General features: G+C 37.7%; 2 protein-coding genes across 4 annotated transcripts in view; one reads left to right on the plus strand and one right to left on the minus strand.

Moving 5' to 3' along the window:
- The window catches only part of LOC111327092 (glutamate--cysteine ligase regulatory subunit), a 6262-nt gene extending 177 nt beyond the window's left edge, over window positions 1–6085 (minus strand). Inside the window, exons 1-10 of the mRNA XM_022931197.2 lie at window positions 5918–6085; window positions 4743–4814; window positions 4478–4556; window positions 3772–3828; window positions 3099–3199; window positions 2785–2880; window positions 2398–2451; window positions 1747–1807; window positions 1228–1363; window positions 1–722 (exon numbers count right to left, since the gene is read on the minus strand). The exon at window positions 1–722 is cut by the window's left edge and continues 177 nt beyond it. Of these exons, the coding sequence (XP_022786932.2) occupies window positions 695–722; window positions 1228–1363; window positions 1747–1807; window positions 2398–2451; window positions 2785–2880; window positions 3099–3199; window positions 3772–3828; window positions 4478–4556; window positions 4743–4814; window positions 5918–6085 (852 nt within the window). The 3' untranslated portion in view covers window positions 1–694. The remainder of the gene's footprint in view (window positions 723–1227; window positions 1364–1746; window positions 1808–2397; window positions 2452–2784; window positions 2881–3098; window positions 3200–3771; window positions 3829–4477; window positions 4557–4742; window positions 4815–5917) is intronic.
- Window positions 6086–6318: 233 nt separating this feature from the next.
- LOC111327062 (uncharacterized) overlaps window positions 6319–15000 on the plus strand; it is a 13294-nt gene continuing 4612 nt past the window's right edge. Inside the window, exons 1-14 of one of the 3 annotated variants that reach the window (XM_088756313.1) lie at window positions 6324–6462; window positions 7024–7097; window positions 7261–7320; window positions 7726–7796; window positions 9691–9820; window positions 9933–10001; window positions 10887–10996; window positions 11173–11257; window positions 11521–11592; window positions 13094–13189; window positions 13814–13900; window positions 14003–14097; window positions 14476–14595; window positions 14894–14954. In XM_088756313.1, the coding sequence (XP_088612439.1) occupies window positions 7059–7097; window positions 7261–7320; window positions 7726–7796; window positions 9691–9820; window positions 9933–10001; window positions 10887–10996; window positions 11173–11257; window positions 11521–11592; window positions 13094–13189; window positions 13814–13900; window positions 14003–14097; window positions 14476–14595; window positions 14894–14954 (1095 nt within the window). In that variant the 5' untranslated portion in view covers window positions 6324–6462; window positions 7024–7058. Of the gene's footprint in view, window positions 6463–6794; window positions 6962–7023; window positions 7098–7260; window positions 7321–7725; window positions 7797–9690; window positions 9821–9932; window positions 10002–10886; window positions 10997–11172; window positions 11258–11520; window positions 11593–13093; window positions 13190–13813; window positions 13901–14002; window positions 14098–14475; window positions 14596–14893; window positions 14955–15000 lie in introns of all 3 variants that reach the window. The other 2 variants (XM_088756312.1, XM_088756311.1) reach the window with 2 other exon arrangements.

The following is a 15000-nucleotide window of genomic DNA, read 5'->3' on the forward strand; positions in this document are numbered from 1 at the left end:
TCTAAATTTCCTTCAGATGCAAAAGTGTCGGACCGCAACGTTTGAATCAACTCTGGAGTCTTGCGTTTCGTGGCAACAAATTAATGAATTGAAAGAAAAATACCTCGAATTGTTCACTTGAGTCTTGACGTTCAGTGGATAGGTTCAAAGCAAAACAAACCACCCCCTTTCAGCCCTAAAAGTATATTAACAAACACAAGAATCTATTTATGTAGAGTTATTGTAGCTCTGTTCCTGGCTTTACGCTCACTGCATCTGTTTGTCGACAATTTAACCCGCCCTTAAATAGTTGATATATTCTCCATCAGCAAAACCCCTCATTCCTTGTACTGAGTTGAAAATCCATGGCTTCGCAGTTATCCAGCTAGACTGTACATGTATAAACATTTCTCTACGCTTATTCCCTCACTTCTGTCCCCATTCCTTAAATTTTAAAGCAAGTAACGAAACAAAAACGTCCGACAGTTGTTCACCAGTTCTGAAAAGAAGCGAGGAGGTTTGAATCTTTTAAATGCACAAGGAGATCTCGAAATTTTAATTCTAATTTACATGACACAGAAGGCTGTTGTTCACTTTCTGCAGAGCGTAAAGTGCACGCTTAAAACACACCACAGAAGGTACAAGAATCGGTGACAAGCATACATATTCCGGAGTCATCGCTTTTTTGGAAGTTATACATCAAATTAAAGACAATTTAATCCTGTTCGCAGAAGACTATGTACCTAAAGTGAAAGAAAGCAAACGATAATGGTGTTAAGCCTGTTGGACATTAAGGTTCGATATACCACTATAAAGTGCTGCGTGAATCAGACCAAGTGCTCTACTCAACAGCTTTATTACTTAGAATACGATGAACTTAATTATATACATTGATATTTATGGTTAAACACGTGACTGCGGTCAAGGGTGTGCTAACCAATAAAATACAGATTATCTTATAGCTAAGGTATTCCAATAAGGAACAAACACTACAAGCCTTCACACCACAACATTAGTATGCATATTCTCCATACTGTTCTCACTGCATTTCCTAAAGTGCTGACAAGGAGAATTTGTTTGATAATCAAGAGCTTCTTTAGTTAGTGATCATTTCCTTTATTCTCATGGCCTCAACAAGTGATTCAGGGCGATATTGTAAGGGGAAATGCAATGCTGGTCACTCCTGGGTGCATTTAATTCGGGCAGGGAACAGTTACGAGATCAAAGTGTCATGAATTTTCAACCTACCCTTTGTTCTTTATGACTCCACGACATTTAACCAGCACTGAATATCTCAGGGCCCATGCAGGTCTCCATCCCTGGACCGGTACATTTTCGTAGCTCTCTGTCAGCACCTCCTCAAGTCTCCCCTTGGTCAGAATATCTGTAAAGAGGAACCGAGAGATAAGGATTTGAATCTTCAATTTTAAAAGAGATTAAAGTGCCAGGCTAGCCCTGACAACAGAGTCGGTTCCAGCAGCACAAGTAAGTTATCCAAAGAAAAGTAAGAACAGAATAAGAAAGTCTAAACACTCTAAACCCTGAATAGGATATTGAAATATTTCAAGACAAGTAGACTTAAATAAATACTTCACATTAAGTTGCAATGTACATCACCCCATAACTGCAAGAAATTTGATGTCAGACAAGTAATATAAAACCCAATTGTTTGAGGGAATGGGGGGAGGGGTGAGTGGCAGGCTGATCTTCTCTCACAATCTGCCAATGAGTTTGGACAAAAATGTTTAATTTTTTTAATTTTCATACCTTTTGGATCAGCATGTGTGAGGAGTTGGATGTCATGTTTCTCACTAAATGCTACAAGCTCCTGAAGGATACAATTCAAAACATGTTACATTGAGTTACAACTTATACCCAGTCTCCCTATTTTGAATTGAATATATGTGTGTCCAGGTGGAAGAAATGACAACTGGGATTTTTATATTAACAATACTTAACTGAAGATTTAAGAATTGAAGATTCAAGTAATGAATTGTTTAAAATTCCCATCGCCTGTCATTTCTTCCACTGGGGTACAGATATATCTAATTCTGTCAAAAATTCTGGCAGCTTTCCATTTTTTTTTTCTGACCCATATGAGTCAAAGCAACTTCTTTTAAACAATAAATGCCCCACTGGAGCCAATTAGTGCCAGGCTAAGGTAAAGGTGTGATATGCAAAATACTCCTCTCAAAAGCAGAGGTCTGATTAAACTTAAATTGAATAGATTGAGTGGCTCAGCTCAGCAGGGATTTTTTTTTTGCCCTCAAATATAACCAAGAAACGACACAAATGGGACATATTTTGAGCAACACATTAACTTTACCAACAAATAAAAGTACTGCTAAACAAATAAATGACCAAAAAATCAGGGCATTTAAGATATAAGGATGAGTCACATGTTTTGATTAATTATACCTTTGGCATGACACAACATGAAGCAAGATTAACTTGATTGATTTCAGGTTTGATCTAAAAAGAAACAAACGACAATTAGCAAGAGGATTATTTTTCTATACATGCCTATGTACATGAATTAGTAACTGAGGTGTTTCAGTTGCAGTCTGTGGAATTTTTCAATTTGATGCTAAAAGTTAATAACTTAGAATTTCAAGTAGGCAATTTAAACTAGCAGCAGGAAAAATACAAATTGGATGAAATAAAAGTTACATGAAGATGCAAGATTCTACTTTTGTATGGCTGAGAATACCCAGCTAATAGGGTAAAAAGAATAAAACTGAAGTCTAAAATTTCTACTGAAAACCTTGTAACATGTGCAGTGCAACAAATGGTTTGAAAACATACCCTTGACCATTCATAAAGTTTCTGCAGGGAATTCTTGTCCAAGTCACAAACACCCAGACTATGTATGTATCCACTGTCCAACAAAACTTCCATTTCCTACAAAGTGATTAAAACTTAGGGATAACAATATATTAAGAAAATATTAAAATCAAAATCTTTCACTGGAAATTACTGCCTGGTACGAGTGTAAAGGCATGAAAGAAGTGCACACAAAGTATTAAGTGCTGAATGATCTGCTATAATGATTATACATTTACATGCATTAATAATATGAATGGCCTGTAAATTCTGTCTTGTTTTAAAACAAAACATACCTCCCAGAAACCTTTCAGAACTGACAGCTGCTCATCATCTGGAATTTCAGGCAATGCCAGAATCAATGTTTCCACAAAATCAATTCCCAACTCACACATGGCTATGGAAAGAAAGTCCATTCTAGTTTTACACTTTACGTCACAGAAATTTGATACAATTTGTATTAATTCTTAATAATGAGGCTAAAACACAATGCATTTTGGCAAATCGTCAGATCTTAGTAAAAACTACATGATACATGCAGTTTTGGCTGTGAGACAAAGAGCCTCTGAGAAGAGCTGGAGAAAATCTAGAATCCAGTTTGACTGGTGTGCAGTAATTGCAAGTCAGAAATCTATTGACCTGAGATAAAAATATTTCACTTGAACAAAGCTAAATACAAACTTCCCAGTCAAACAAATTTTTCTTTTTAAGTTTAGGCTCCTGGCATGAAACAGTCAGTTTAAATTGTGATGTTTGCAAAAAGTGAGGAAAATTGCCATACTTGAGGCTATTATTTTTTGAATAAACAATCCATGTTTATTCAAAATTTTGTGATCTTCTGGCAAAACACTAGTCTTCCCTCACTTCCTTTTCACTCTATAATTTTCAGTGGCTTTGACCTCATTTCCAGCAGTGCACATTACAGTTGTTATAAAGAACCATTCAAATGCATATTAATACACATCTCACCTCTAAATAATGCATCTTGCACAAAGGCGGGGTTTAGTTCAATGGCAAATATCTTCACTGATGGACAAAACAAAATACAAATCCAATAAATATATCTTATTAATCCTTTGCAAGGTTTCAAATACATCATCAAAAAAGCATGAAATTTCACATATTTCAAACTCTAAGATGCGATTTCAGTCCTTGAAATTATTACAATAGCACATTGAAAAATACTTATCATACCAGAATACACCAGAGAATGCCTTACTAAGACTAAATGAACATCTATGGTGCATTAGGTATTTGAAGTGAGAGGTGCACAATTGGGAAGATTGAATATTTCCCCAGTCTCTTATAACAAGGTTTAACAAATTTATTCATTTATAGTTTTCAGTGAGTTCAGTAATGATTTCTTTATTGGAGGTTGACTGTGTTCATTAACAAATATATAGATCCAGTTGAAATAAATGAAATAATGAAGTAAGTTCTAGACTAAACAGAAATGCAGTTGGTAAAGGGTATTCATTAAATCAAATCTGGGTGACAGTTTGGAAGACAAATAATGAAAAGACCATCAGTGAGTGAGTCTATGATAAGCCCATACCCTGTCCCCTCGTCAAAAAGGCCTCTTGTTTGAAAGCCCTGTGTTTAAAGTATGAGCAAAACAGCATCCATATGGGAATTGCATTTATAACATACCTCTAAATAATGCATTTATGCCTACCTGAAATCTTGAGATGTTCCCTTTCTCCTCTTTCTATTTTCTCCACAAACTTTTGGTTTATGCATCTTAGGGCTTTTTGCTGAAATGCAAAATGGAAAGTTTTGTACCTAACCATAGTTCTCAGGATGAAAGGTAACCAAAATAATGATCTGCAGACTAAACTATTGAATTTTCTCTCATTTCAAAGGTAGGAGTAATAACACTACATTAGAAACTTGCCAGGAAAAATTGTAAAGATTAATGACACACCTAAGACTCAACTTACTGGAACAAATTCCTGATCATTGTTGTTGGTGGGAAGCAAACTGCTTAATGTTGTTCCAATGCTTTCTGAAAGCTGTGCAGAATAAAATGCAGTTACTTTAATTTACTATAATTTAAGAACTGGAGCAGTTCTGGATATCAATTTTTGTTTGTTTGTTTTTTCTTTTACACTGAAGCTAAATGTCATCATGACGAATGACATGTAATGATTGGCGTAATATGGCAGTTATACATGTCTGTATGTAAAAGACATTTAAACATTTTGTACGGGGATGAAAAGTTGTAACGACATGTACGTCATGCATTCGAATATTTAGTTTATTACTTCCCTTCATAAATAGAAGTTTAGCGGAAGACGAGGTCAAGAATGGTCACACCTGTAGGTGTTTGCAAACTGTTAGTTGTTCGCATTAGTCAGATCTTTAATTCATTTTCAAATTTGTGATGTTGATTTAGTAAAGCTGATACATGTTTCTGCAAAGCTGACTCAGGAAATCGCATTCACCTTGAATTTTTCAGCTGCACGAGCTGTCAGATAAGGAACGAGAATACTAACCAGAAAACTAAACAAGAATACTAAACAAGAATGCTAAACAGAAAACTTGATGGATATGTCAGTAAGTCTGACTATCGCTTTACCGAACGCAAACGATTGATATATTTAAAAGAAAAAGTAATGATGTTTTCTAGAAGATGATAGGCGAGAACATCTTTATGCAAATTGTTTCGACAGACCAGCCGAGTTAGCCGGCAGAAATTGCCAAGTCATGATCAGGTGAATTTAAAGGTTCATGACCTCATCCTCGACCTCTAAACAAAAAACATTAGGACCTTCGCTAGAAAAGAAGTTTTTAGCTGTTCAGAGCGCATAGAGAAATAAAAAGCGTTGACATAAAGACATAAATGCCACGATCGTTTAGTGTACTAATGGAGCATTAGCTATGGTCACTTGTTTCAAGTTTCTCGACAGAATGATTGGACAACTGAAGCGGAAAACGCCCATTATAAGAGAGTGACTCGAGAGAAAAGTTCTCACACCTTTTCTGTTTGCGCGACAGGGAGAAATGGACCTCAAGCATATAAAAAGTGGAAAAAAAAAAACATTTTTCCGTAAGAAAAGAAATAATTTATAACTTTCTTTTGCCGAGTCACGATATTGTTATCGCTAACACTTACTTCATCCGAAGAACTTGGAGTGGTTTTTCTTTTGATTCTGTTCCAGTTTGAAATGTTTCCCCCGTGTATATACAATTTCTTCGCGAATTTAAGACTTTCTCCTGAGCTCGATTTCTCGTTTAAACCATTGTTTGTCATACACCCATTTGTGTTATCAAGGTCCGCCATATTCCAATTGTGTGACAATGACTGCCGGTTCGCGATCGTGTCTAATGCAGGTAAACAACAAGTTCCCAGTAGACTTTGCTGGTGCACGTGTCACGGTATCACGTCTGGTACAAGGGGTAAACTGGTGAAAACCTTTGTTTGATGATCTGCTCTCTCCTGCAGTTTTCTATCCTTTTATTCGTACATTGGACTTTTCAACAATCAGTAGTTCTATATTTACTGCTAATGTAACAATGTCAGCTGAGGTGGAGGGTATTTTGAGATCATTTTGGGAGTGGCGTTTACGAGAGAGCCCAGAATTCGCTACTCAAAATGGTGTCCACATTTACGATGACAAATTGGATTGTCACAGTTTGGAGGCGTATGCCAAAAGACAGGTACTGCATTCGCTTGTTGTAAATTTCACACGATGGTATGAAGGCTGAAATGTCCAAACAACAGTGGTGTCACTTCTCTGTGCACACACGTTGCATGTCCCTCGACCAATGGATTGAACTAATCGATTATTGATTGAAGTCGTCAGTATAATTTTTTTTAAAACTATAGTTTTATCGCTAATAGATTGAAATTGATGAGCTTATACCCTGTATGATTATCGTCGATTTTTTTTTATACTGTTTTCTTATTGCCTCTTAATTTTGTGGAAAGATAGATTTTATTGATGCAAAAGCTTGCGCCCATTGGCCTCTATTAATTTCCACTTCTGCAGACAAAGAAGATCTGAAACCAGTGTGAAGGCTACATGGGACAGTAAACGCTACACCCATAAAATGAACATAAATCTGAATGATAATTCTGAAGGCTGTCCTCAGGGAGACCTGTAAACTTCCTGGGAGGGAGAAGCTAGACCAGCTACTGATTAGCTCCTTATCCTTGGTGAATAGCATTTTTGACAATATATTATAAATTATATTTCCTTTAATTTCTATTCGTTTCAGTCATAGGAAACTGGGTTAGGGAAGGTTGGTATGGGATGCATGGCTTATTCGAAAGAGTTCCTAATCTCTCACAGGTGAAAGTCATTGTGTAGAAACCATTTTTCAAAACAGAACACTTGTTTGTGATTTGAATTTGTTTTTAATTTGTTAGTCCAGTACTTTAAAGTTATTAGGTTCAGAACTTTTTTGTATTAAAAAAAGTACATTTAGATGTTGATCTCTCTTTTTTACTCATAGGATGACTGCAAAGAGTTTTTGAAAGACTTGAATGCAATAAGGAAATCTGAACTTCCAAAGGTAATTCTGAATGTTTTCACTCTCTCTACTTTTGTTGTTTGCTGTTCTATGAGGAAGGTTTTGAGGTTGTGGGAATAAAGGGTACTCTCCCTCATTTAGATTAATATGTAGCTATAGACCACTTTCATAAATGGCTGCCGAATTAATATTCTTTTGTTTAAATTTAAATAAGCCCTTCTGGCCTCGTTCTCCAGTACAAAATTCAAAAGAATACATAATCTCAAGCGAGGCCAGAAGGGCTAATTTAAATTTAAACAAAAGAATATTAATCCAGCAGCCATAAATATGAAAGTGGTCTATGCTATTCTGTTCTTCAGACTGTAAAGTTTTCTACATGTAGAATTGTTCACATTAAAGCCATTTTGTCTCAGCCAGTGTTTGTGTTGCTTATTGATTTGTTTCCAGACTGATGCATTGAATGTAAAACTCCTTCAAAGAGAAATCCAGACATATTTAGATGGCTGTAGCCACAAGAGGTTGGTTGATATATGTGTACAGTTTAAGCAGGCTCACTTTGATCAGAAGTGTATGTTCATATGAAATGGTGCAACTTCATTTTGGCTGAATCTTTGAGTTCTCAAGCAGTTTTGTATGGGTTGTTTTCTTAAGTCTTGCATGGAATGGGTACTCATGGCTGGGTTGGAATGATTTAATTACCATCCACAGGAGCAGTGTACCTGGGATCTGTCCAGACATATTAGAGTCCCTAGATATCTGAGGCACCTCCTTACTTCTCTTAAGTGTTTAGCCAGCTGGTGAATTGTGCACTTCAACGTGTACAGCATTCTTTAAATTTCCTTAACTGTGTACTTGTTTATGCAGTAAATGGTTTGAACCCGGGGGTAACATGTGAAGGTGTAGTCTGATCGTCCGGGTGAGTGTAGTCCTGAGAAGGACTGTTGTCGGTGGCAGTGACTGACGTTTCGACAACCTGTGCGGAAGTCATCATCAGAGTCAAGTGAGTGATTGTTGTCAGTAGAATGTTCTTATTCCAGTTCGTGTGAAATGATCGGTTGGTTTTGCCGTGATGTTATTGGCTGTAAGACTCAAGTGACGTAAGTCGTTCGTGATTGGTCTGTTTCGGTCTGTCGGTAAAGTTAGGTTGTTCTTTTTCGGTCGTTTGTGATGTTTATGTCGTGAATGAGTCGTTTGTATGGGGCGGGTAGTTGTTGACATCTGTTTAGGGGAGTCTGTTCTAAGTTAGTAAACCAGCTTTCCAGAGTCAGTCGTTGAAAATAATCAGTGCTGTAGGTCAGGCATTGCGCAGAGTCCCAGTCAATGTTGTGGTTGGTAAGTCGATGATGTTCAGCAATGTGATTGCTGACATCACCTTTCCTCGTCGCCCGTCTGTGTTCAGTCAGTCTTGTTGTGAGGTTTCTGCCAGTCTCTCCGATGTAGGAGGCTTGGCAGTCGGAACAATTGATCTTATAAATCGTTCCCTGTCTGTTCCTCGGTTCGTCTTTGTCTTTAACGTTTTAAAAAGACGAACGTCTTTAAAAGACGAACCGAGGAACAGACAGGGAACGATTTATAAGATCAATTGTTCCGACTGCCAAGCCTCCTACGTCGGAGAGACTGGCAGAAACCTCACAACAAGACTGACTGAACACAGACGGGCGACGAGGAAAGGTGATGTCAGCAATCACATTGCTGAACACCATCGACTTACCAACCACAACATTGACTGGGACTCTGCGCAATGCCTGACCTACAGCACTGATTATTTTCAACGACTGACTCTGGAAAGCTGGTTTACTAACTTAGAACAGACTCCCCTAAACAGATGTCAACAACTACCCGCCCCATACAAACGACTCATTCACGACATAAACATCACAAACGACCGAAAAAGAACAACCTAGCTTTACCGACAGACCGAAACAGACCAATCACGAACGACTTACGTCACTTGAGTCTTACAGCCAATAACATCACGGCAAAACCAACCGATCATTTCACACGAACTGGAATAAGAACATTCTACTGACAACAATCACTCACTTGACTCTGATGATGACTTCCGCACAGGTTGTCGAAACGTCAGTCACTGCCACCGACAACAGTCCTTCTCAGGACTACACTCACCCGGACGATCAGACTACACCTTCACGTACTTGTTTATCTCAAGCAGTTCCCGAGTAACAGCTCTGTGTACACCAGTTGGATTTTATTGCTGAGTTGTTCCGTGAATTGTAATGCAGAGGTCAATTCATTGGACTGCACTGAGCTGGAGCCATGACCAGGTCATTGCAGTGTTGTGTTCTTGGCTAAGACACTTTGCTCTCACAGTTATTTCTTTTCAGGAGTAGAAATAGGTTTCAGAAAAATGTCACCACTGCATATTTTATTGCATTATGGTTACTTTTTCAGCTACTTATTTCCTGTGATAAATTTGGAAGGACCTCAACTAGAATTTGGAAGACTGATTTCATGGATGAAGTTTGAAACAAAAGATGACTATGAAAAGTACTTGTCAAGACTAGAGGCTTTCCCAACACAGGTACATGTACTACTGGTAGCTACAAAATAATAAGAAAAAACCTTACATTTTCATACTTTTGCAGTGAATTCAGTTTTCTCAAGGACTCAATTATAGTTTTTCATTGTTGTAGGCATCTGAAATAATTGGCTTACTTGAAGAGGGAGTTAAGACACGTCATGTACCACCACGGCTAACTGTGGTAAGGTTTTTTTTTTTTTTCAAACCAAGGACAGTTGAGCCGGAAGTAACATACTAGGGCTATGTTCAGATCAACACAGTCCAAAAAAATGTATGTCTTGTGAGAGAAAAGCATTGTGTGCAAACATGTAAAACTATGTGTCTGTAATGTTTTGAAATCTTTGAGGAGGAAATGCTACTGCTGCTGCAGTAATAAATAAACTTGGAGAGCTCTACACTGTGTATTCTACAAGAACAGCTCGTGTCCTAAAATGTCTGTAACGAAAAAAATGTCATAGTACAGGTTTAGTTGTTAAAGGCAATGTGATTTACTCCAGCCTGTGGATGAAGGGGCTTACTTTAAGGTAAAGATCAGCCAGGGATTAAGCATCCAGAGTTTTATTTGCACTAGACTCTACACCGAATGCAAATATGGCGTCCAATTTGAATTGCCAATGTTCTGGACTCACTAACCTCATCTTCACGTGGAAACACAAAAGGATTATTACATGTGTCATGTTGGTGATGTCCATGATTAGTCGTAGTCAACAGAAATTACATATTACAAGATAAAGTTAGTGTCTAGTGTACAACATTTCAAGTTCACAGTTGAAATAATTCAAATGATTTGAACTTACCATTTGTGTTTCACAAAAGCTTTGGATTCCTTTGCTTCGCTATGTTTCCTTGATGACCCACAGCACTTCAAAAAAAAGAAAAATATGTTATAAGAGAGAATCTTTCTTTTTAAACCCTTGTCACCTGACCTGTTTTTCCCATTTAATGAAGTCGAGGCAATTACATAAATACCAATGATATGAATATTTTTTACGAAAAAATGTTGACACTTGACTGAAAATGCAAATCATAATGTTTTGAATTTATTGTAAATTTTTGTTGTTTTTAGGTACACGTACCTGAGCAAATCCAAAAAGTGTTGAAAGTAGACTTCACAGGCAATAGTGATCTTTTTAAACCACTGAAAAAGTTTCCAGAAACATTTTCAGGGGAGGAGAGGTAATTGATTCAAAGTACCATTGTGCACTGTTTAAGGTAGCGTGGTCCCTATTTTGTAAGTATATTTGCACTTATCTAAGCATTATTTATTACATAATTTACATACTGTTTGTTGATTGTTCATTCTTGTGTTTTAAATTCTTTTGTAGAGTAATTTATTCTTAATTATTTTATAGGGAATCGTTTAAAGTGCGTGGTGTGAAACTCATAGAGGAGAAAGTTAAGCCAGCTTTTAAAAAGATTCATAGTTATTATGTGGATGTAAGTAAATTATTAACAGTAAAGTAGTTTTTTTATGTGCAAGCTCATCACCAGAGTGATGAAGTCTTATCAAGATACTGTGAACATATTTTGGATTACTGCATTTCAACTACATATAATTCAATGACCGATCCGAAAAGAACGACCTGCTTTTACTGACCAATCCGAACTGACCAATTGCAACACCAAAGTTAAAATGGACCAGTCAGTTTTACTGAACGGGACTTTTTTCTAAGCATTGTGTATATTTTTTTTCCTTACAGAAGTATCTTCCTCAAACCAGGGAGTCCATTTCTTGCACTCATTTTCCGGGTGGAAATGACTTTTACACACAGGTAAGTATGAAATAATTTTTTTTCTTAAGTATGAAGGGTAAAGATAGTGCTTCTATGGCATATGAAAAAGGACATTTATGCTCTGGAGAGAGTTCAAAGACGCGCATCCAGGTGTGCCCTTGGGGAAAATGGCAAAGATCTGTCTTATCAGGAAAGACTGGATATTCTACGTTGACCTACCCTAGAGAAGCGAAGAGAGTATCTATCACTGGTGGAGTGTTTTAAGACAGTTCATAGTTTAAATGGTCAAAATCCATCTTTGAATAATGGCTGATAGTTTCTAAAGAAACTGTTAGGGGCTGCGTCAGTGGGGGTAACGAAATAATTTGGATATTTTGAACTGCGGTTATAGATAGTATGATGCACGATCCTCGCAGTATGAACTTCATATATTCACCGTATCTGATTTATCATCACGGGTTTATTACGAATCAACTTAACGGCCAGCTCCCAGTTGGCTTGTTAGCTCAATTGTTAGAGCGCTGCACTAGTATCGCAGAGGTCAGTGGTTCGAATCCCGTACAGGCCGGATTTTCTTCAGGTCTTAATTTTGCTATTGCATAAATAGCGCTCTCTACTGCGAGGATCGTGCATCATACGTATCTATAACCGCAGTTCAAAATATATGAACTTCATATATTCATCGTATCCAGAGTTGAAATGGTAAATTGGCCACCGTAACGGTTTCAAAAGCTGACGTTTCGAGCGTTAGCCCTTCCCTCCGACGAAGGGCTTGTTGTTACCTCTTTGTTGAACATTTACAAAAAAAAAGGGGAATTTCTTGTTTTTAGTGTTGGGAGGCCTGTGCCTCCCATAAGGCATAGCGAGCGAGGAGAAAGCACGTGGAACGTTTTGTTTTTGAGTCGGACATGTTGGTTGTTGAAGTTTTCGGTTAGCGTTGTTGCGGATTCCAAAGGCTCATACATTCGAATCATAAAATTGATCTCGATTGTGAGCTAAGAAATAAAGTGTGAAATTAGCGAATACAGGACTAACGCTCGAAACGTCAGCTTTTGTAATCGTTACGGTGGCCAATTTATCATTTCAACTTTGTTGATATATCCAAATTAAATCCATCTTTGTTTACTTATGCTAGTGCCTTTCGTCCTCTCCGCTCTAATAATTGTTACAAATTGAAAGTCAAATCAGCTAGATTAAATTGTTACAAGTACTCATTCTTTGTCAGAATCGTAAACCTGTGGACTAAACTACCTAAAGACGTAGCTGAAGCAGAATCTCTGCGAACATTTTACGACCAAAATCAAGAATTACCTTTTTAAATGATATTGTAAATAGTTTTTATAGTAAGTATCGTATGTAGTTAAATCGCAACTTAATGTTCTTAGATTTTTTATATTCAAATAGATGTTTAACTAGATGATTATTTTGGAAACAACCTCGATAGGGCTAACCTCTGGTGTCTCCCTTTCTTTCAAATTATTTATTTTTGTGATTTGATTGAATAAAGTATTATTATTGATTGTTGACAGTTCTTCTGCAGGCCTTAAAGTTCCACATTGCATGTGACATGTCAGCAGAGGAAGTCCACGATCTTGGTCGAAAAGAAGTTAAAAGAATAAGATCTAGAATGGATGAGGTAAGAAAATTCTGCTTCACGTGCGGCGGAACCCGCGAGATTGAAGCCTTCGCAGACCCCTTGTGGGTCCCTCGGGGTTCTTGGAGGCCCATTCGCAAGACCCTTCGCAAGCTCACATTCCTCCCGGGCTCGAAACCCGCGGATTTCCCCCGCTCGTATCGCAACACTAATGGGAACTTGCTCGCAGGCTTAGGTTAGAAAAGAAACCAACCTCAACGAAACGTTTAGAAGATAGATAATTGGATTAAATGAAGGATGGAATAGACTAAATTCGACAATTCCACCTGAAATACAAGTATTTCACGCTGTGTCGCCGAAAAAAAGTTGTGGTTTTCCATTGGCTGCGAACTGAAGAGGCTACATTTAAGACGTCGATCGGTTCAAGATGCCGCGTTGTTTCGACACCATTGCATTTGATTACGATCTTATTTTTGGCCTCTTTAGATTTGCTTTTAAACATCGTTGGTCGACTTTTAGCTTAAATTAACTGTTGGATTTTTCATTCGAATAGCAACTTTCAACGTATTGTATTCGTCTTCCCCTTCAGAGCTGTTTCCTTAGTTTTTAGGTAGAATAGAAGTTTTCTTCTAAGTTGACGTCTCAGACCATTTTCTTTTCTCTTAGATTATCAAAGAAGTGGGTTTTCAAGGCAACTTTAAAGAATTCCTTGATATGCTGCGAACTGAGAAGCGGTTTTACTTTGATACGAAGGTGATGTTACGCGAGAATTAACATTAGGGAAAAAAGAAGAAGATACCAATCAACTGAAGGTCATCGATTTCTCTCTTCTCTCTCCTTACAAAAAATATACAGGAACAACTACTGAATGGTTATAAAGTTCTATGTGCGAAGGTTATCAAGCCAAAGTTGAATGATTACTTCAAAGAAATGCCAAAGATGACATTCGAGTAAGCCTTTCCAAAACTTTCAGAAGTTTATTCGTGAATTTAGAGCAATTTTCAATCCAGTATCGAAAGTGATGTGGGATTGTATGGGTTTTTTTTTCTTTGCTTCGCTCTTTGATTAGTTTGGAAAACCCGTCATCCTCTCGACCAATCAGATGCTACCTAGTCCCTCGCGTTTTCCCGCGGTTGAGGCAGCTTGCTTATGCTTTCAGTTCTCAAAAGTTCTCAAGTTAAAGTTTGCATTTCTGAGACTCAGAAAAGCGAGTTTTACAAAGCTCAGTCGTACATCCTTCTCATATTCTGAGCGAGACCGCCTTCAAATTTGCCACTTGTAATTTATTATGCATCGGCAGTCTGTCAGTTGCTTTTCATAATTTGTAGGATTATCGAGACGCCAACCGATGCAGCCCCTGTGGCCCCTGCAGCGTACTATCTGGGACCTTCTGATGATGGCACAAGACCGGGGGTGTTTATGGTGAACACCTACAAGCACCATACAAGGTAGTGTCCACAAACGTTAGTTTTCTGTTTTCGGTGTCAGAATTAATACTGTGCGAGTTTCTTTTGTTATGTGCACATGTAACATCCGTTTTTAGTTCCGTTGTATTAAGACGCTCCATTAATAGCTTTTACATAGAGTTGTGGTTCTCGACGTTTGTGGCAGGAAGCTTAATGAAACAGTAGAGAAATGAAGGCCATACATTTGGGGGAAAAAAAACTTGAGAGCCTCGAGAAAATGCCCGCGAGAGAGACACCTCGCTTGCATTGGTTTATAGACACCTTTCGTTCTCTCTTCTAGACCCAAATATGAGATGGTGTCTCTTGCACTACACGAGGCAGTACCAGGACATCACCTACAAGTAAGTACAAGTAAGGGATGTGATGTGCATTAGTGGGAACCCTAAA

The sequence above is a fragment of the Stylophora pistillata genome, chromosome 4 (assembly GCF_964205215.1).
Source record: "Stylophora pistillata chromosome 4, jaStyPist1.2, whole genome shotgun sequence".
NCBI lineage: Eukaryota > Metazoa > Cnidaria > Anthozoa > Scleractinia > Pocilloporidae > Stylophora > Stylophora pistillata.